General features: G+C 44.4%; 1 protein-coding gene across 1 annotated transcript; it reads left to right on the top strand.

Moving 5' to 3' along the window:
* Positions 1-21,104: 21,104 nt before the first annotated feature.
* Positions 21,105-22,556, top strand: LOC126601317 (cyclin-dependent kinase inhibitor 6-like). Its single transcript, XM_050268008.1, has 4 exons — positions 21,105-21,511; positions 21,635-21,690; positions 21,926-22,090; positions 22,204-22,556. The coding sequence occupies exons 1-4, from the start codon at positions 21,254-21,256 to the stop codon at positions 22,271-22,273; spliced, it is 549 nt and encodes a 182-aa protein (XP_050123965.1). The 5' UTR covers positions 21,105-21,253; the 3' UTR covers positions 22,274-22,556.
* The last annotated feature ends 339 nt before the right edge of the window (positions 22,557-22,895 follow it).

Below are 22,895 nucleotides of genomic sequence, written 5' to 3'. Positions count from 1 at the left end.
TCAAGGGCCTTAAAATCTAATTAATCATCCTGACGTTTTTTCTATTTATTTATTTTTAATTTCTACAACAATCTAGTGCATTACCTTAAATAATGACTACATTATTATTTGGTGTAATTATTCTCTTTATATATAATAGTCAAACGTCCCTACTTTACCTATATAAATAATATCGCCCTATAGTCTATACTTTACCTACAGTATATAAACAAAATATTCTCATATTTCTTTTGGCAATTTACCTATGATATATGCAAATAATATTCTCATGTTTTGTTGGCATTTTTCCTAAATTATGCAAGTGGGTAAATTAATATAATAGTAGGTAAATTATGCAAGTAGGTAAATTTCAATAATAGTAGGTAAATTATGCACACGTAATTTACCTACATTTTTTATGTGAATCAAATATCTAGACTGTATATGTAAATAATTTACCTATAGTTGGTTCTTAACTTTTTCTTTGTCCTAAAATTAATTTACCTGCAATTTTTATCTCCTTTAATTTATATATTTTTACTTTGACAACAATTTTTTTATATATTTTAAAGTACAATAATTTACCTATATATAATATGGACACGTTGTAATGGTAAATTGGAATTCGAGAGCCAAACTAACCAACAAATCCCTACATTTATATGCAAAATATTATTTTTGTAAAATCATTAATTCTCTATTACAATTTGCATAGAATTAATTGTGTACATTAAACATTCAATAAGGGTGTTTTAGGCATCGAAAAATATTTAAATGGGTAAAGTCAAACATAATTAATGAATTTGCTTATGTAGAGTCTAGTCAATGGGTTTTATTTGAGCAAAAAATTTACGTCGGGTTTTATATGGAGAAAATTGAGTTCCAGGTTAAAGTTATATTTTCAGTTTTTTTTTTATCTTCATATATATTTTTGCAAGCACTAGAAGTCAAATTCTTCTAAGGGTAGCATTACCCTTCTTCATAAGTGTGAATCTTGTATTCGCCGTATTTATGGATAAAATATATTGATGATAGGCATATATGACGCCCTTATTTTAGGTAGCTTCAAAAGCATAAATTCTTACCCTTTCTTGTCACAAATTTCACACAATCCTACCTAATGGACTAATAAAGGAAAAATTAGTATTCGGTCCTTAGTATTATGGACCGCACCAAAAGTCAAACTTATTGTTTAATTTTATTTAAAAGTTAAAAAGTCAAGAAGAGAACTTTTATTTTGAATGTAGAAGATAACGCCGTTGATCCTTTACACTTATCTAAATAATTTACTAAAAATATAACTTTAACCCTTAAAACTTAATTTTCTCCACATAAAGCCCAACATAAGTTTTTTATCGAATAAAACCCATTTACTATATTCCACATCAGCAAATTCATTAATTATGTTTGACTTAACACATTTAAAATTTTATGGATGCCTAAAATACCCATATTTGAATGTTTGATGTACACAATTAATGTCATGCGAATTATAAGGGAGAATTAATGATTTTACTAAAAAAAACATTAATGTTATAAATTCATTGTGACACACTCCGACCCAGAATGTCCACTAGGACTTCGAATTAAGCTATGTTGGCCGACACCTGGAAGGTGACGAAGCCATAAAGTGTAGTGATGTGGGAAAATATGAATAAATTTAAACCTAAAAGTGCCTAAATACAAGAGTGCGTTGTGAGCGAGAATGAGCCCAATTCACATGTGATGACAGAGCATAAGTACAGTGCAGTAAAATATGGTGAGAAATTATACCATTGAAGATAACTGTCTACCCCAAGATTTGTCAAGAATCCTCGTCGATATGAAAGCTCAGCTACTAAAACCTGGAGGAGCGAAAAACAAGGGTGAGTGGGCCTGAAAATAAAGTTTTAATTAAAAACCTTTTGAAAACGTTATAACCCCTAGCCATAAAACATGTATAGTTTCCAAAATATACATACTACATATAGTATGAAAATACTTACCGTAGTCTGCATAACATAAATAAGGCATGATATCCCAAAATCACAAAATCTCCACAGTAATATAAGTAAAATTAGGTGCTCAACAACCTATGCTAGCACATTAGTCGGAGTCGCCTAATGCGACCTGTACAACTGAACCTATTGCTCATCAATCTATGCTAGCACAAGAGTTAGAGTCACCTAATGTGACCTGTATGACATGACTATGTGTAATAATATACGCTCTAATGCTACAATCACGTGAAGACTATCGTTATTCACTGTCACATACGAGTCAGAATTGCCAATTGCAATCTGTACGACATGACTGGCACTTACTTGGATCCAAGGCGAGCGTGCGGTGCTGATGTGAACAACATGTGAAAGACTAGCCTGGCCCTGGGCTGAGCACTAACACCTGGGTGTAGCAATGATGAGTAAACTATATGAATATAAGCATGCCATAATGATGAAATAATTCTAACCAACATAATAAACTTACCTGAACTTACATGTGAATCGTATGATCATTTTGGAATTTCACAATTTCACAACAATACAACATTTCTTAATCATGGCATGAAATCCATAAATAATTTCAAAAGCATTTGTGGAAACTATATATAAATAAATAAATATATATATATATACACACACACTATAAAAAGGAAAAGACCCACTCACTAGAAGTTAGCGCTACAATTCCCTAGCACGAATATCGGGGCATCTTGAACGATCAGCACCTAGAATAATTTTTAAATCATGTCTTAGAATTCTTATTGATAGAACACGTAACTTACATAAAACGCATCCCCATGGACGTTCTAGAATGATTTGAAACCCATTGACTAAAAGTCAACCGTCGGTCAAAAGTCGATGGTAGGGCCCACAACCCTACGTAACCCAATTCGGAAGATTCGCACCTCGAATTTCAATCTGTAACTTCCAAAGATCCACAGTATGCTTCTAAAATATCATAATACAGTTTCATTACGATCCAACAGTTGGATCTCCACTAATTGCAAATTCAAGTGGCGGTCAACGTTTTATTTTACGAGCTATAACGTATTAAAGTTCGGTGACGATCCAACGATCGGATCATCGATTCATACAAGGATCAAGTGGCGATCTCTATCAAAACTATGTTCAAACGATGATTTCATCAATCGGACTTCACCTATGGAATTAGTGTATCAAACTTAGCCTAGGAAGGTCAGGGGGTTCCTCGACCCACGCGTCGCCGCACAGCGGTCAACCGCCCCGACTTGCCGGAAAAATCAACTATTTATAAAAATTCTCAAATTTCATAGAAATAAAGATCTCAATGAGTAGAGCAAGTTTTATACTTGTGGTCAAGTCCAATTTGGCCAGGAAAAGCTTCAAATAGCCACGTACCTGCCAGAACCCTAGAATTAGGTGTGCTTCGATTTGTCAAATCTAAAGCTCCACCGCCTCATCCAATGCTTAGGCCTTGTTCCTAGGGTTGTGGGAAGTCTATTAAGGGTAGTGGGAAGTCTATTAGGGATTGTGATTGACAAAGTTTGCTTCAAGGATGGCAGATTCTGCCATGGCACCCTTCGGAACCTTCACGGGTTTGATGGCTCCATTCTCATCAAATTGGGGGTTAATGGAACTGGGTTTTGCGTGGAAATGGAAGAGGGAAGGACGAGGATTCATTTTCAGGTGGTGGCGAGGTTCAAACCGTCAGAAAATGGTTAGAAAAACCACCCGGTCGCGCAACATCTCCTTCTTCCTGATTGGGCAGCAGCCCTCTCAGCTTCTCTCATTTGATTGGGCAGCTCTGCCTAATCCCTTCCTTCCTCATGTTTCTCCTTCTCCCCAATTCTTTTCTTTTCCCATCTCAGCCGCACCCATGTGGCCTAACAAATCAGTAATATAAAATAATATAATTGTTGACCCTAGAAATTACAAAGCCTACGTGGCGCGCAGGCCGAGTATATTCTAAGCTAACTACGTCCTTCGGTGATTGCGGGGCGTGCCAACTCGTCGGCCGAGGCTCGACCGAGGAGTAAATTTGATAATGCTGTGTTGAGTCGCGCTACTGACTTCTGCGTCTTGCGATTGCGGCCGAGAAAGGAACACGTCTCGGCCTCTTGGGTTCTCGAGCCTGAAGACAAGGCTGCTATTTCTTACAAAGTTCACGAACCGAATTCGGCTTGCAATGTGCCGAATGTAATAACTGTGACACCTCACCTCGCCGAGAAGGCTAATGAGATGACCTCGACCACCAAGGATTCGAAAACCCTTCTCGACCAAGACTTGGATAGGTAACCGACCGTTCTCGCCGCAGTGCTGTTGATGCCAACGGAAGATACTGCGAGACCGACCGACTCTACGGTGACAGAGCTATCTATGCCGACTTAAGATACCACCGGTTGCTTCCACAGTGCTGTTGATGCCAACGGAAGATGTGTCAGCGAAAAAGGAAAAGAAAAAGATATCAAGTTGTGAGAGTTTGCGCAGGGCAATTTTGTATTGATTTTGTCGGGGCTTTTCCATTGCTGAATGTCTTGTATTTATAGTAGCAGAACACCAAGCCCGAGTTCCAATCCTATTCGAACTAGGTTTCCCTCTCTGGATTAACATTACCTCGATCAGTCCTATCTCTGCTAGGACTACGAATCTAGTCCTTAACTGAGCCGGATTCGCCTTCTAGTTTTACTGATCTCGTCGAGGGTCCCTATTGTATTAGGACTCGACTTGCACTCTGATTTAACCGACCTAGGCCTAGAAGCCCATGAGCTGAACGCCCCATGACCCTCTCGCCGTACGTCTTCCCGGGCCAAAAGTGATTCCTCCCTCGGCCCAAACTGTTATTTTGGGCCCAAACATTGCCCCCTCGCTTCTGAGGTCCTCGGCCTGAAACCTTCGGCCGAGTTTCGGCCTTGAAGAAGCGAATCTACCACTCAGGATCCCAATACCCGAGTTCCAAGGCGCATTTATTGAACACGATCGCACGATCTTGATCCTGCTAAACCACTCGCCACGTGGCATCCTCCAACATGGCCAATCCCCGATAATGACGTCTGAAGCGTGCGCCTGCCCGAACCGTCTTGCCATTATGACCACTATCTCAATCCGCGAGCCATTACATCAGTCCGTGAGCCCACCTGTCATCGTGCAGGCGTCGAACCGTCTTTCGTCATTAACTTCGCCGTCACACGCGATCGTGCGCCCCCAAAACCTAAAACCGTCGGTCTTCTCAACCGCATTTCCCAAATGTTCATCGTGATCAACGATTCCTCCGGTCGATTTTGCCCTTTGTTTTGAATTTCGAACGATTGCTCTTCCCCCCCATAACTCTATAAATACCGAAATTCCCTCATTTGTACTTTTACGCTCTCAAACTTCCTGAAATCCTCTGCCATTGATTTCTAGTGCATTTCTCCTATTCCAAGTCTTCGTCTTTAAATCCCCAACCCAGACAACCCTTTTACTCCGTGCCTCTTTCTCACAATGGCGTCCTTCATCACCAAGCTTTCCAGGGAATGTGACCAACACCAGAAGATTGTTGATCGGAGCTCGATCAAGACCATCCGGTTTGAAAACGACATGAGCACCCAGTACCAAATCCTGGGTCCTCTATTCAAGGCTACAATACCGCCGACTATCGTCGGCCTTCTCCAGGAGCACTGCCTAACACCCTTGCTTCAAGGGTTTGAATGTTCGCGATGGGATGCGGCTAAACCCCAGGGCTCCTGGCCCTCGACGACCACATCCTGGGCAGCCTGGGTCATTCGAATGGAACGACTCTTCGGCGAGCAATGGAAGGCCCTTGGCCTCTACGACGCCATTCTCCTTTCGTCTATGGAAATCGTCCCCGACAAGGAGCTTCTCCAAGCCGCTCTGTGCTTCTGGTGCTCGGCCACCAACACGATGGTCCTTCCTCTGGGTCCCATTGGTCCCACCGTCCTGGATATCACTGCCATTCTGGGGACTTCGGCGACCGGGATCCCTTTCGACGCGACCCTCTCTGGGCATCCGTTGAATATCGACCTGAAAACGCTCTTCGACCGTCGGGCCTTCGAGACCTTGAACCGTGACGGTCATATCCCGTCCAAGGAAGATATTCAGAAGCTCCACAAGAACTTCTGCAATTACAACACCCTCTATCTTCACTTCGCCGGCCGAGGAGAAGAGGACCTGCGAGAGGGAGAGCATGAAGCCTTTCTCTTCTACTGGTACAACAAATACGTTTGCTGTACCAAGTCAAACAAGTGTTTGGTCGAGAACATGCCGGTAGCCGAAGCCCTGGCTAGTGGTCATGTCTTGGCACTGAGTTCCAATATTCTCGCCCAACTTTTCCGCTGCCTGGCCGAGGCGACCCTCCACAAGGTCGACCCACACCAGAATGGTCATCTCTGGGTCTTCCAACTCTGGTTGCAAGTATACTTCGCCTCCTTTCGGCCGACCATAGCTGAATTCTCACCAACAGAGGCACTTGGACCTCAACTGGCCTCTCGACCGACACCTCCCCATCAAGCCGAAGAGGTATTTCGGTACCTCTTCGCTCTCGACGACTTCTCCAACGACGAGTTCCTAATATGTCGTCGTCGAGACTATCCTTCTTCCATCAGGCTGCCTACCTCCCCATGGAGCGCGGAGGAGGACGCCGATCTTCGTCAGACCTGGGGGTCGTTCGTGCTTGCTCGCGACCTCCCCCTCGGCTGTGATGGGAAACGGTCAGGTTGGGAAGTATATCATCCGAACTTCCTTGCCCGACAGCTCGGCTACCTTCAGGGCTGCCCTATCCCCCTTCTCTCCTCCCGAACGGTCCTAAGCCGTGGACGCGAACCTCGTTCCTCTGAGAATGAGTGTAGAACCGCCGTGAGGGAATTCCAAGAGCACTGCCAAAAATTCCGGCTTCGACCAGCCACCCCAGAAACTCATTGTACCGACACCTTCGGTGAGTGGTGGGAAAATTACACCCAAGAGTTCTTTAGTGCGCCGGTCGAAGATGTGGTGAGCAGACTCTTCGGCGACCGACCTAAGAAGGCCTCGGCCCCTCATACTCAAGGTACCTGTTCCATTTTCCTCCTTTCCATCAACCTTGCATATTGATTTGCCTCACTGAATTGTCTTTATCTTTTTTTTTTTTTTTTTAGGTAGTCGACCTTTGAGAAAGACGGAGGCAGTTGCCGCTGCTACGGCCGGGAAAAAATCGGTCGTGGCCCAAAAGGACAAACCCGCTGGTAGGGCCGTGTTGATCAAACGGCCTCGCCAAGAGGCCGGGCCGGCTACCGAGCCTTCCCCGCCTGCCAAGCGGGTCAAACAACTGGCGAAGAAAGGTGCACGGGAGATCCACGTTATCTCCAGCCACACGACGACTCCCAGTGCTTCCCCTTGTCCCGCCGCCGGCCATTCTGGGGTCAAGAAACAGCCAGCTTCGGCCATAGAGACGGCCCCAGCACGGCCTGCCTCTGTGGCCGGCAAATCAGTTGTACCTCCCTCTGTCGAGAAGGCACCTGTATCACAACAGGCGGTTCCTACGACCGAGGGAACCTCTCCCAAGAATCCAAAGCCCACGGTCAACAACCTCCTCCAGTATCCGAGATGGCGGTTCAAACCGGCCCCTCCTCGGCTAATCGTGGCAAGCGCACGGTCGAGGAACCGACCCCGGTGGCCGAACCTCTCGTTCCTTCTCAGGACCAGGACATCCCTGCCTCCACTGAAGCAGCTGCGCCAGTCGGCCCATCGGCAGCCGAGCGTGGCAAACGGCTGCTCGAGGAACCCGAGGCCACGGCGGAATCGCCGGTCCATCCTCAAGACCAAGGCTTTCACATTCCTCCACAGGAGGTTACCTCGGCTTTTGTAAGTACCTTCAATTTTCCTCCTGATTGCTTTTCTGCTTTAGAATTCTAAACAAGGAAAAACTAAATGTCAGGTGCCTGTACATTCTTTTCACCGTCAATTCTATGCGCCGAAGGGCGTTATCTATATTTCCTGGCCGCCTCAGTGGCCATCAAACATAGATAACCTCCATCGGCCGCGTCAAGTGAGAAGCAATCTGAGACACTGGGCTCGGCCATTGAGTTCTTTAGGTTCGAGCAACGACCCTGGGGACATGGCCGAGGTCTCCTCTCGGCAGGTTAAAAACGACACCTTCTTGCTATTCTTGTCATGACTTCCTTTAAGCTTAACCTTGTTTATTCGTGCAGGCTTCATGGGAGGTTGAATTCAAAGCTCTCCTCTCCAGCACGACTGCAGAGTCCGGCCCTTCGGCCGCTCCGACTGAGGCTGCCGATCCAAGCGCCCTAGCCCAGTTGCGAGAAGTCCTGTCACTCTCACCATCGCAAGTACTTGAGCGCAAAGGTCTTGATCTGCTCGGCGTGTGTCTGAACGACCTTGGAGCCGACGGTCGCCTAAGTGGAGATGCCATTGTTCGGGCATCGTCTGCCTTGGAGCGCGTTCGGGAGACATTTAGCATCTTCCAGACTGCTCTGAAGGCCGAACAGGACCTGCAAGCCGCCACGGCCGTTCAAGACACCCTCCGTCCGAAGATTGACGATCTACGGGCAAAAGGAGAAGCGTTAGCCGAGCTCGACCATCAGATGGCCGAACTAGCAAAACGCCGGTCGGTCATTGCTTCTGAGCTTGCGAGGAACTTCGAGTCAGGCGGGAAGGATCGCCTAACTGAGTATGCGGCGGCCAAAAAACGGGTCGAGCGCCTGAGGCTGAACAAAAAGAATCGGCAAGCCGAAGTCATCATGGCCGACGTGCGGTGGTTGGAGTTGAAAGCTCTGCTCAGCACTCTTCTTCCCTCGTCTCCTTGAATGTATTCGACCTACTCATTTTTGTAATACCTATCAATTTTAATGGAATGATTTTTTCTACAACAAATTTTTTATTCACGCATTTCCCATGTGACCGGATAGTATTTCTTCAAGAACTTCCCATTAATCGGTAATTTGTGAACTACTCCAGTCCGGTCTTTAAAATGATACGCCCCTTTGCCGTATACCTTATGCACAATGAACGGCCCTTCCCAATTCGGCGACCATTTGCCGAACCTAGGATCTTTTATTCCTACGGGCAACACCGTTTGCCACACCAATTCACCCTCGCCGAACGTTTTCTGTCGTACCTTTTGATTATAGGCTCGCTCGGCAATCTGTTTCTGTGCCACCAGTAAGTTATAAGCGTCAAGTCGCGCCTCTTCCAAATCTTCTAGTTCCTGTCTCATGGACTGATTATATTCGGCGCTAAACAAACTACTTTGTTCAATTAATCGCAACGAATTTATGCTCAACTCGACTGGTAGCACCGCATCGTGTCCATAAGTCAATGCGTATGGGGTTGTTGCAGTCGCCGATCGGGGCGACGTTCGGTATGCCCATAACGCCTCGTTCAACTTCAAATGCCACATGCCAGGCCTTTCTTTTATTATTTTTTCGAGGATGCCAATCAACACTTTATTACTTGCCTCGGCCTGCCCATTCGCCTGTGGATAATACGGTGTGGACTGTTCCAGCCGAATTTTCAAATTGGCCGTGTACTCCTTAAACCTTTCGACTGTGAAGATTGTTCCATTGTCGGTTATGATCGTTTCTGGCACACCGAACCGGGTCACAATGTGTTCCTCCACGAAATCGCAAACTTCTTTAGATGTTAACTCGGCATATGATTTTGCTTCGACCCACTTAGTAAAGTAATCAGTTGCGACTATTATCCATGCATGCTTAGCAGCTCCAGAAGTCGGCGTGATTTTGCCGATTACGTCCATGGCCCATCCTCTAAACGGCCACGGCTTAATGACCGAATGTAGCGATTCGGCCGGGACCCTTTGTATAGGCCCATGGATTTGGCACTGCACGCATCCTCGTGCAAACTCGATACAATCTTTCAGTATTCTCGGCCAAAAATAACCGTGTCGTCGGAGTAGCCATCGCATTTTCCGTCCAGACTGGTGAGCTCCGCATACCCCTTCATGAACCTCTGCGATCGCTCGAGCACTCTCTTGGGGGCCGAGGCATAGCAATAACAAACCATCTTCGCCCTTTCGGTACAACTCGTTCTGGTACGTGACATAGTTCGTGGCGTGAGTCCGTGTCCTGCGACTATGTTTTCCGTTAGGATTGTCCAGGTACTGCATAATGGGCTTTCTCCAATCATCTGGTACTACCTCGACCGCGCAAATTTCTATAGAGTCCTGCCGATCTAACAACGAAGGCAAGGACATGACCCTGGTGCGTATCACATTGTCTCGACGGAGGATTTGCTGATCAACCAAGGCCGGGTATAATTGTTGTAATATTGGTATCTCCCGGCCTAGCTTGCCCCCCAGGAGTTGTGCACCGGAGGCGATTTAAGCCAACTCGTCTGCGTCGGTATTATGAACCCGAGAAACATGCTCGAATGTAATACCGTCAAAGGACTCGGCCAAATAGCTGGCGACCATGTGGTAAGGCGCCAGAGTACAACTCATGCAGCGAAAAGACCCATTAATTTGGTTAATCACTAGTTCAGAATCCCCGAGGACGAGGACACGAGTGGCATGTAGGTCAAGAAGGAGGCCTAGACCAATGACCAGAGCCTCGTATTCGGCCTGATTATTGGTGCAGTCGAAATCCAACTTGAGCGAAAAATACCAACGATCGTTGTGAGGAGATTGAATGACGATGCCTGCGCCGGCCGAGGACGAAGTACTGGAACCATCGAAATACATCGTCCAATAGTTGTCGCGGGTCACCACCATGCCAATCTCGACATCAGCACCCCCGAAATCGTAAGGCGAAGGGTGCTGGGCAAGGAAATCGGCCAACGCCTGTCCTTTCACAGCTTTTTGCGGCACGTACTGCAAACTAAACTCGGACAACGCCATCGTCCATTTCCCAATTCGGCCCTTCACAATTGGCCGGGTAAGCATGTACCGGATAACGTCGGTCTGGGCAATGACTTGGGTGACCGACGGGAGCATGTAATGCCGAAGCTTGGATGCAGCGAAGAACACGGCGAGACAGAGCTTCTCAACGGCGGAATAATTGATCTCCGGAGGACTCAGATTACGGCTGAGGTAGAAGATAGCCTGTTCCCGTCCGGCATCGTTGTCTTGCGCGAGGAGGCAACCGATGGACTCGTCGGCCGCCGAAATGTACAGCTTGAGAGGCTTACCGCGCTGAGGAGGGACCAGGACAGGTGGGTTTGTAAGGGAAACCTTGATCTGCGTGAACGCCGCCTGGTGCTCCTCATTCCACATGAACTTATCTGAGTCCTTGAGCTTCAAAAGTGTGGAAAATGCTTTCATTTTACCTGCCGAATTAGTAATAAATCGGCGTAAAAAATTGATCTGGCCGAGTAAGGACTGTAATTGTTTCTTCGTTGTTGGGGGTGGGGCGGTGATGATTGCGCGTGCCTTATTCTCATCGACTTCAATCCCACGATGATGTACGAGGAAACCAAGAAAATTCCCGGCCGATACACCGAAGGCACACTTGGCAGGATTCATCTTGAGGTTGTGCTGACGCATACGGAGGAAAGCCTGTCGGAGATCGTCCAGATGTGTCTGTCGGCGTTTAGATTTGACGACAACATCGTCGATATAAACTTCGACGATGGTGCCAATTAAATCATGGAAGATGGTGTTCATCGCCCGTTGGTACGTGGCGCCGGCATTCTTGAGGCCGAATGGCATGACAACCCATTCGTAAGTGCCGAGTGCCCCCGGGCAACGGAAAGCAGTTTTGTGCACATCGGCTTCAGCGATAAATATCTGGTTGTATCTGGCATGTCCATCCATAAAGGATAAGATTGCATGATTCGCCGCGGCATCGATTAACAGATCGGAAATCGGCATTGTATACTCATCTTTGGGCGTTACCAGATTCAGATTTCGAAAATCGGTGCAGATGCGCAGTGCACCACTTTTCTTTAATACAGGAACAATATTCGCCAACCATTCGACATATCGAGCTGTCCGAATGAACCCGGCTTTCAAAAGCCGAACAAGTTCGTCCTTGACACTGAGTTGTACTTCAGTCGAGAATCGACGAGGTGGCTGACGGAAAGGCTTGAATCCGGGCTTAATACGTAATTCATGCTCGACTAAAGCACGATCTAAGCCGGGCATTTCATGATAACTCCAAGCAAAACAATCTTTGAATTCCGTAAGCAAGGCCCGCAACTCGTCCTTCATTTGTTGAGGAAGTAACGCACTAATAAACAAAAGTCGTGGGTCATCGGCCGTCCCAACATTAATCTCTTCCAACGGGTCCTTAACAAGGGGCCGATGATCTTCGAGCTCGGCCGGGGCGGCTCGAATTTTATCAAAAGATAATACAGGCCCATTATCTCCCTCAGCAAGGAACTCGACGAGGTTGACGCCCGAATTTGGTTGTTTAGATATCGTATACCAATGGGCCAGCAGTCGTTCCATAGTAGATGAAACCGCGGCCCTACGTGCTTCCCGATCGGCGTCAAACATCGGTTTCGGGGAGAAAGTTAGCTAATCCGAGTCTCGTCGAATCCTGCTGGACAGTCTCGGCGCCAACCTCGATAGCTTTCTGAACGGAAATCCGAGTCGGCCGTCCCTCTTCATTGAAGCCTTGCAACGTAATATAGCCGACGTGATCGTCATAATACCGTGCTTGAATCATGTTGGCTTCGAAGGGCTGGCTATCGGCTGGATGAACAGTGACCGATTTGCCGTCCCAAAAGACAAGCACTTGGTACAATGAGGAAGGAATACAGCTGGTTTGATGAATCCAATCTCGGCCGAGCAGTGCATTATACTCGGTTTTGGAATCAACCACGAAAAAGGCGGTCATATGGGTGCGACCGGCAATATTCACAGTTAACGGAAGCACACCTTTGGTGTGGGACTTGTCGCCGACAAAACTGCTCATTGTGATCCCTGACGGAATAAGTTTGTCATTTGAACGGCGTAAGGCCTTCATGATGTTCAGGGGCATGATATTGACAGTAGCTCCACAATCGACAAAAACTTTAGAAACCGGATATCCCTCGATGTGTGCCGTTACATACAATGGCTTTAAATGGTGAAGCTTGGCAGATGATAAACGAGGGAACAATTCGGCCAAAGCAGCCTTTAGACTATCATCTTTTGTTGGCTCGCCTTCAACAATTGATACAAAATCCACATGGCCGGGTTCCTCAGCAACCACATCTCCATCGAGGAAATTTGGTTGAACCGTGCTTGATTGAAAATCAGCAGGTAACACATGAACCATACTGATTTCCATATTATCCAAGACTGACGGGCCCAACTGGTCAAGACCTTCCTCGTTCGGTTGGTCAGCGACTTCGTATTCAGTTATCGTTAGAGTCGGACAATGAGATTCTTCCGTCCCTTCTTCAATAATGTCACTCAGCGGAGCCGCTTCGGCCACTTGTTGGTTCTGCGTGACCGCCTCAGGTAAGGTCGAGACTGACAATGAACTTGGGGTCAAAACCTGAACCTGCTCCTGGTAGTGTAGCCGAGCATCCCTAGTGTCAAGATAAGCATCCAGACGGGCAATACGTGCGATTTCATCGGTCGTAAGGCCGAAGAGAGAAACCGCCGAAAATACTTCAAAGTGATACCGTAAATACTGAAGGTCCTCCAGCGAGAAAGGAAGGTCGGCTGCATTGATATCGATGTACAGGTCGACTTCAAACCCAAAAACACGAGCTTCTCGTATGTGCTGGAACCTTGCTTTCAATCCGGGGTCTGAGGTCTTCTGGATGATTCGCTCGGCATCCGGACAAGTCAGGATCAGATCAATGGTGTCCTGGCATGCCTTCGGCAAACCATACAGATCGTTGGCCGAATGACTCTTATGAAATTCTCGCATATACTCTAAAGACTCCCCAAGGAACGGGGGATGCAAATTCCGTCTAATTTTGACCAAAGGCTCTTGTATAACTAGCGGGGATAATTTGCTTTCGGCCTCTTGCCTGAAATGTTCAAGGCGTGCCTTCATTTCCCCTGGTCGAATAAGAAGTTTGATCCGTTTATCAGCTTCTTCAAACATGGTCTCGACGTCTTGATCGACCAGCCGTTTCCCCTGAGCCAACTCTGTCATAATTGCTGGTGGTGGTCGCTCCGCATCATTGGCAATTGTATCATTCGGCCGCCACTTAGGGGCCGAAGTTTCTTGGGCTGCTTGTTGGCGAGCCATACAATCTATCCGTTGATGCCGGCGTTTCTGAGATTTGGACAACGCGGTATAGACGCCCTTCGAAGAATGGTATGTATACCAACGTTGATCTCTAGGCTCAGGAGGCTTGAAGGTCTTTTGACTCCGTGATGATCCTGAACTGCTAGAATTACGCTTATAGTAATCATCGTCATAAAATGAAGCATCAAAATCGAGGCGCCGCCTGACCGGGGGTGTCTCTTCCATCCGTACTTTAGGACCGAGCCTCCCAAAAACCCCATGATGTTGGTCTTCATTGGCTATCTTTTGCCGAGTTACGGCCACGGGTTGCGAAGAAGGTTTCTCACATAGTTCACTGTCGACCTTCACTTTACATTTCCTGCACAGAACCGCCGTCCCACTATCTTCATCTGCGCTACACTCCGTCATAGATTTGACAATAGCGGGCCCCGTTAAGGCCGCAGATGGTTTATTTGAACGCGAATCGGCCATGAACCGTGGCCGAACATTCTGATTCCGCGGGCGTTGTGTCTCAACCACTTCAGCCTTGCCTTTCCCTTTGTCCTTGGGTAGGTACGCGTCGACCATATTTACTGTTGCCGTGGGGAACGGATCAGTATCAACACTCATCCTCTTCTCGGGGAACTTCAGTTTGCCATTATCAATCCAGCTTTGGACGTTATCACGAAATACGACGCAATTGTTTGTCGTGTGTTTGCTCGAATTGTGGTATTTGCAATACACCTTTCCTTTAAGCTCTTCGGCCTTAGGAATGTTATGACCGGGCCGAAGCTTAATGATTCTTGCTGATAACAGTTGGTCAAAAATTGCGTCAGCCTTGGTAATATCAAAAGTATAAACCTTCGACGGTTTCGATGTTCCCTCAGTGGCCGAGCGACTTTTGGCTTCTCTAGAATCAACCTGAGTCAATGCCTTGCAAATGTATGGTTTATCTATTACTATCTCAGCCGCATCCACACTAACACATTCATCCTCGGTTGATGCATAATTGACAGTAGGGTTCTTGTAAATCGTTCCCCGAGTTGGAGTCTTCGAAGTCTTTTCCTCGCGGAGCAAATAATCGTACTGCTCGACATGCTGGGCCAATTCGTACATATCCCTAAAATTTGCCCCCAAGAATTTATTTTTGTATTCGACGTCAAGACCATTCAAAGCAAGCCTGACAAATTCGACTTCGGGTAAGGGCACTCGGCACCAATTCCTAGCCGATTTAAACCTAGTAAGATAATCCATTGGTGACTCATCAGATGCTTGAGCCATCCGTGCTAATGAAGAAACTGACATCTCCATCCCCGGCCGATAAAACTGCTCGTGGAACTTCTCGACCAACTCCTCCCAGTTTTGGACAGAATTAGGCGGGAGATTGATGTACCAGGCAAATGCCGAGCCGGTCAATGAAAAATTGAACAGCCGTAACTTGTGGAAATCACTATTCACATCTCCACATTGCGCGGTGAAACGAGCCACGTGCTCCAACGAAGACAGGGACGATTCACCAGCAAAAAGACTAAAATCTGGGATCTTGAAGCCCTTCGGGTATCCAAACGTCTCCACGTAAGCTGGGTACGGATGAATAAACTTGGGAAACTTCGGCCCTTTCTTCATAGCCGAGTCGATCATCCGCTGAACTTCGGTCATATCAACAGATGCTGCTTCGACCCTTTGGTCGGTCCCGTCTGACCTACTGTTCGACCCTCCTCCCTTCTCCAAGTTAATTGTTTTGAGCGGGGCAGGAATAGGCTCGGCCGGTACAATCGGTACCGGGTTGTTTCCTGGTAAACAATGTTGGCGAAGCTCGAGAGGCCTGCTACCACCAACTTGACTAACTAGCATTTCAAGCAGCCTGGTTTGTCGATCATTGGAACTGAGTATCGCATCATGCAGCTTGTCAATGCCTCGACTAAACGTCTGCTCGACTGACCGAGACTGCTCGTCCAATCGCTTTCGAAGAAACAACCTTGTTGGTGGATCAGATCCTTCACCACCATCCTCGTCACACTCTTCCACTATCCCTTCAGTGAGAACACAGGTGTTCCTGTTAGGGATTTCTGGACCGCGGAGTTGACTGCCGAGATTAACTTCTCTCTCTCGGCGGGTCGCACTCGTGGACTCAGGTGTCACGGCGCTATGGGGATTCTGCGCCTGTGGCACACTTTGTCCCGTGCTTTGATTCGGCAAATCAGCTATCGACTTTCCCATAGTGGTTTTCTTTTTTACCGATCGTGTTTCAATTGGCATGAACTTCGTAGTTTAGCACTAGGTCCCACTGGGCGTGCCAAAATGTTGACCCTAGAAATTACAAAGCCTACGTGGCGCGCAGGCCGAGTATATTCTAAGCTAACTACGTCCTTCGGTGATTGCGGGGCGTGCCAACTCGTCGGCCGAGGCTCGGTCGAGAAGTAAATTTGATAATGCTGTGTTGAGTCGCGCTACTGACTTCTGCGTCTTGCGATTGCGGCCGAGAAAGGAACACGTCTCGGCTTCTTGGGTTCTCGAGCCTGAAGACAAGGCTGCTATTTCTTACAAAGTTCATGAACCGAATTCGGCTTGCAATGTGCCGAATGTAATAACTGTGACACCTCACTTCGCCGAGAAGGCTAATGAGATGACCTCGACCACCAAGGATTCGAAAACCCTTCTCGACCGAGACTTGGATAGGTAACCGACCGTTCTCGCCGCAGTGCTGTTGATGCCAACGGAAGATACTGCGAGACCGACCGACTCTACGGTGATAGAGCTATCTATGCCGACTTAAGATACCACCGGTTGCTTCCACAGTGCTGTTGATGCCAACGGAAGATGTGTCAGCGAAAAAGGAAAAGAAAAAGATCTCAAGTTGTGAGAGTTTGCGCAGGGCAATTTTGTATTGATTTTGTCGGGGCTTTTCCATTGCTGAATGTCTTGTATTTATAGTAGCAGAACACCAAGCCCGAGTTCCAATCCTATTCGAACTAGGTTTCCCTCTCCGGATTAACATTACCTCGATCAGTCCTATCTCTGCTAGGACTACGAATCTAGTCCTTAACTGAGCCGGATTCGCCTTCTAGTTTTACTGATCTCGTCGAGGGTCCCTATTGTATTAGGACTCGACTTGCACTCTGATTTAACCGACCTAGGCCTAGAAGCCCATGAACTGAACGCCCCATGACCCTCTCGCCGTACGTCTTCCCGGGCCGAAAGTGATTCCTCCCTCGGCCCAAACTGTTATTTTGGGCCCAAACAATAATATAATTAAAATAGTGATTTCTTCAAAAATACTTTCGGATTCGTAGCTCTGTAAAACATTAACCGTAGCTCTAATTTCGATTCTACTTAAGCCTACATGTTCGTATCTTTAAGTACTTCGAGAATATGCCTAAAGAATATTTCGTACGCCTCACTATACGTTGGTCAACGAAATTCAATATCCTCACCTATAGGGCATTTTCGTAAATTCATATTTTTTAAATTTATAAAATTGTAAAACTAGGGACGGGTTGTCACACATTGCCTAATATATAATAACAATATATAACATGTTTAATATATATACATGCTTAATTAAGTCACTAAAATTATATTTTACATATTAATGTAGGTAAATTATTTCACACACATATATAAAAAATGCCTAATATATGTAAAAATTCATGCAAAATAATTTACGAAAAAAATATTATTATTTAATTCAAATGCACCTACTATTAAAATTTTGAAATGTTAGATTGCTCAAAATAATTTACCCTATCTATGTAAAATACATGAAAATTAATTTACCTACATAATAAAGTAATATTATTTTATTTAATACTAATTTACCTGCAAAATATTATTAATTTACCAACAAAATATATTATTTTCTAATCATAAATTTACATAGAGGTAAATTACATATAATAATTTTTTAACATATATGTTATTACTGCGCATGTCACATACCGGCCCGAGTCCACCACATCCTGGGCCCATTCCACTACCGTAGCATGATATTGTCTACTTTGGGCTTACCATTCCCTCACGGTTTTGTTTTTGGGAACTCACGAGCAACTTCCCAGTGGGTCACCCATCCTGGGAGTGCTCTGGCCTCCTACTCGGTTAACTTCGGAGTTCTTACGGAACCCGAAGCCAGTGAGCTCCTAAAAAACCTCGTGCTAGGTAGAGATGGGAATGTACATTTAAGGATCACTCCCATGGGCGATGTGGGATGTCACAATCTACCCCCCTTAAGGGCTCGACGTCCTCGTCGGCACACTTCCGGCCAGGGATTGGCTCTGATACCATTTTGTCACATCCCGGGCCCGCTCCACCATCGTAGCACGATATTGTCCGCTTTGGGCTTACCATTCCCTCACGGTTTTGTTTTTGGGAACTCACGAGCAACTTCCCAGTGAGTCACCCATCCTGGGAGTTCTTTGGCCTCATTCTCGCTTAACTTCGGAGTTCCTACAGAACCCGAAGCCCATAGCTCCCAAAAGGCCTCGTGCTTAACTTCGAAGTTCCGACGGAACCCGAAGCCAGTGAACTCCCAAAAGGCCTCGTGCTAGGTAAGGATGAGAATATACATTTAAGGATCACTCCCCTAGGCGATGTGGGATGTCACAATCCACCACCCTTAGGGGCCCGACGTCCTCGTCGGCACATTTCTGGCCAGGGATTGGCTCTGATACCATTTGTCACATCCTGACCCGAGTCCACAACATCCCGGGCTCGTTCCACCACCGTAGCACAATATTGTCCGCTTTGGGCTTACCATTCCCTCACGGTTTTATTTTTTGGAACTCACGAGCAACTTCCCAGTGAGTCACCCATCCTGGGAGTGCTCTGGCCTCCTACTCGCTTAACTTCGAAGTTCCTACAGAACCCGAAGCCAGTGAGCTCTCAAAAGGCCTCGTGCTAGGTAGGGATGAGAATATACATTTAAGGATCACTCCTCTGGGCGATGTGGGATGTCATAGAGCATATATGTATTTGAACGTATAGTAGAAGTATATACATATAAGTAAATTATATATAGAGATAGGATCAAGGGACAAATATTTTGACAAACATTTTTACACTTCCTTGTAACTTTTAGATTTTATAACATTCAACGGTCTAGATTAAGAGTGCTCTGGAGAGTTTTAAAATCAAATGACTTGGATGATGATGTGGATTATAACTAATACAGAAAACACTAATCTAAATTAAAAATTAATATCTAATAGGATAAAATTGAAAAAAAAACCAATAATCAAACTTTGAACCTAGCATAAAAAATAAAAAAAATAAGAAAAACAAACACATGAAAAATACTATAACCTCCATCTCCCTCCCTGCAATGCCTTGGATGAATTCTCCTCTTTCATTTTATAAAAAATGAACCCTAATAAATAACAAAAAAGGAATGAGCAAAAGATTGATTGCCAATAAATTAATTCAACAAAGCCATGAGTTAATTAATGAATTTGTTTTCACTACTTATGGTGATTCTCCTTCAACTAGACCTATACTCTCGAGTAAAACATCAAATCTATTAAAAAAATCTGAGAAAAGAACTACTTTAAGTCTACAATTGTAGAAGCAACACCGAAGGCAATACCGTAGATGATGGGTTTAGATGGATTAACCATCTTTCATGTTAAAAGTCATATGCAGGTTTAAAGGAATCCATTAAAAAAAAAATTCCTTTTCTAAAGTGTGATTTATTTTCCTCTCTCCTTTTTAATTTTATTTTTAATTACCTTTCATATTTTATGCTTTTTGAATTTTATTTTTATGTTTAATATTAGTTAAAATCCACTTAAGCATTCATGTCATTTAATGAATGAATATGGACCTTTGGATATTTTGTAATCTAAAGGTTTAAAAGAAGTGTAAAAATATTTGTCAAAATGTTTGTCAATTGATCATATCCCATATATATATATATATATATATATTGAACTTTTAGTCGTACGATATACTATTGAATGTATCTATATTTCTAGTAGTACTGTATACTTTGGAATGTATTTATAAAAAGTAATACGATATAGTAGTATTGTATTCTTTGAATGTGTGTGTGTATATATATATATATATATATATATATATATGTTAGGAGTAATAGTATGTGCAATAATTATTTGTTCATTATAATTAAGGTAAGTAATAATATTTATTAATTCGTTTGTGGCACAAGTTGTAAATGTTTTGTAATACTAGATCAATTACTTTTCTATTTGACAATTTTTTTCAAATTAAAATTTTATTTGGATGTTTAAAATTAAGTGAATTTTTATCTAAAAAATAAAAGTTGAAATAGTCTATATCTAAAGAACCTTTTACAGTAATTAATTGGCCCAAACATGAAGATTAACATGCACAAACCATCATTAACTCATTTGTAATTACCGAACAAGTAAAACAAACTAGTTGATGGCAGCACAGATGCTTCCAAATAAACACGAGGGCATATAAGTAATTCAGCTCTGTTCTAACTGCCCGTAATTCAGTGAATCCCGTTCTGCTTCCACAACCGTACAGCCTCCAAACCTGAACCCTCGTGCAGGCAATCATTTAAGACAGATTTTTAATGAGTCGATGATACGACTTGGTACACTTTTATAATACAAGTGTTTAAATACTTGGAAAAAAAATTTCAACTCTTTACATCATAACACTTAGTGTACCGAGTCCAGTTTCCAGCACATTGCAAAATCTCTCATCATTTCATCATTACTATTATCTTCGTGAAATTTTTAATTATGATGGGAACACAAATGGTACACCACGTGTTTTAATAGAAATGAAAAATTTTATTTTTTAAGCTATTAACTTTTTAACACATATATCCAGTAATACGTAGTGTATCATCCCGTGTACGGTTCATATTAAAAATATCTCATTATCTTCAACGTGCATCTCATCCACGTGGCGGCAAGCAATTCGAGGAATGTTCGGTGCGGCCCAGATCTACGTAACGGCGCCGTCAAAACGCCCGTTTTCAGATTCCCCATCACTGTTAACGGAGTCTGGACCACCTTGGCCAACCCGCACTTATAAACCAAATCAATCACAGCCGTCCAACGGACTCGTCATCACCACCATCATTATCATCGTCATCGCGCTCTGTCTCTCTCCTCTCTATGTGTCTAGAAACGAGGTCCAGAGAGAGACGACAATGAGGAAGTGAAGCAACAGTACGAAGAGCTTGCAGAAGAGGAATTTACGACGATGGAGGTGTCTCGAGCTGCCACGTCAGCGACGGCGGCGAAGAAGAGGAAGGCCGGCAGCGCGGACGGAGAATCAGTCGAATTGCCGTCGTCGTATGACGTGGCTCAGCACAAGAGGCCGAGAAGGCGCGTCGTCGTGGTTAGCAGCGCGCCGAAAATCAAGAGGGAGGTGGAGAGCGTACGGACTTCCAACGACGGCTTTTGGACGTCGGATCACGCGGAGAGCTCCTGCTGCTCGAGTAACGGCTCGAGCGAGCTGGTAAATTCAAAATTAATTAATGAAATAAATTCGGCAATAAATTCAATTCTCTTGTAACTCTTTGAGTCTTTCAGTTTCGTCGCGCTTTAATTAACTGGAATTTTAATTAATTATTTTTTGCAGGAAGATGAGAGTGACCAGGTCGAATCGTGGACGTATAATTCCAGCAGAGACGAAAGGTTTTATTCAAACATACACACACATACATGTATATAATATACTCGAACATTTATTACTGTATTTTTTGCGTCCTATCTTAAATTTCAAAATTCAAAAGTTTAATTTTTTGTTTCAAAATTCGAATTGGTTTCACTCACGTAGGTGAAGTGTATTTAAATTTGCACAGTGTCTAAATTATTTGTCTCTCAATTCACTTCTCTCGCTTTTGCGTGCGTTTTTGTGCTTTCGCGGCAGGAGAGAGATGACGGCGGCGACGAGCAAAGTTGGAGCGGAAGCAGAATCGACGGCGAGGCTTAAAGATGAGTCTCAACGACGATCACCGACGGTAGTGAACGCGTCGGAGCTCGAAGAATTCTTCGCTGCCATGGAAAAGGAAAGCCAGCAAAAATTTAAGGAGATGTAAGTCAACTCATTTTAAAAAAAAAAAAATTAAATTTATAGCTCGTTCGAATTTAGGTTTTACGTTCTCATTGTCCGAGCATGAAATTTCTAAATTGGTGATATATTTTCAGGTACAATTTTGATGTTGCCAAGGACGAGCCGCACGAAGGACGATACGAGTGGGTTCGATTAAAGCCATGAAACACGAGCGAGGGTCGAAAGGAATCGAAAAGGATCGGTAATTCTCATGCATAATCTGTTATTATTATTATTATTATTATTTAATTAGGTTCTCCTAATTAAGTTCCGTTCTTCGCTAGTTTTTTTGTTTTTCTTCTTTTAATCATGTACAGCTAAGCTTAGCACTGTAAGTTAGTTTAGAAGAAGAAGCAGTTTGTTTTGTTTTTGTGTACGATCTGAAGTATAGAAGAGAACAAACGACTGTTGGAATAACAAAAGCTTCTAGAATTCTGATCTCACTTCATTTTCTGGTGTCTCATTCTCTCTACCTATCTCCTATTACAATAGTAGCTAATATTGTTATATCCCGTTATTAATTTTGTTTTAGTACGATCATACTATCTCAATACTACAACAGTATTTGTTATATCACGAATATGTGTTCAAGGATAATAATACTAACTTTCCAGACCTATAGTGTACCAACAATACATGCAAATGCAGTCAATAATTTTCATGCATTTTAGCCTTTTTTTTATTATTGTTTGAGACCACATATTTATACCACATGGTGTACCATCACATGCAACAAGTAATGCATACAGTCAACATCTAATCAAATACATTCATTAATTGACATGAC

The sequence above is a fragment of the Malus sylvestris genome, chromosome 15 (assembly GCF_916048215.2).
Source record: "Malus sylvestris chromosome 15, drMalSylv7.2, whole genome shotgun sequence".
NCBI classification, from domain to species: Eukaryota; Viridiplantae; Streptophyta; class Magnoliopsida; order Rosales; family Rosaceae; genus Malus; species Malus sylvestris.
Note: the sequence above shows the minus strand (reverse complement) of the source record. Positions and strands in the feature narration are given on the sequence as shown.

Coding starts and splice junctions, on each gene's coding strand:
- LOC126601317 (XM_050268008.1), top strand. CDS start 21,254: ATGGAGGTGTCTCGAGCTGCCACGTCAGCGACGGCGGCGAAGAAGAGG. Junction 21,512..21,634: donor GTAACGGCTCGAGCGAGCTG/GTAAATTCAAAA, acceptor TATTTTTTGCAG/GAAGATGAGAGTGACCAGGT. Junction 21,691..21,925: donor AATTCCAGCAGAGACGAAAG/GTTTTATTCAAA, acceptor CTTTCGCGGCAG/GAGAGAGATGACGGCGGCGA.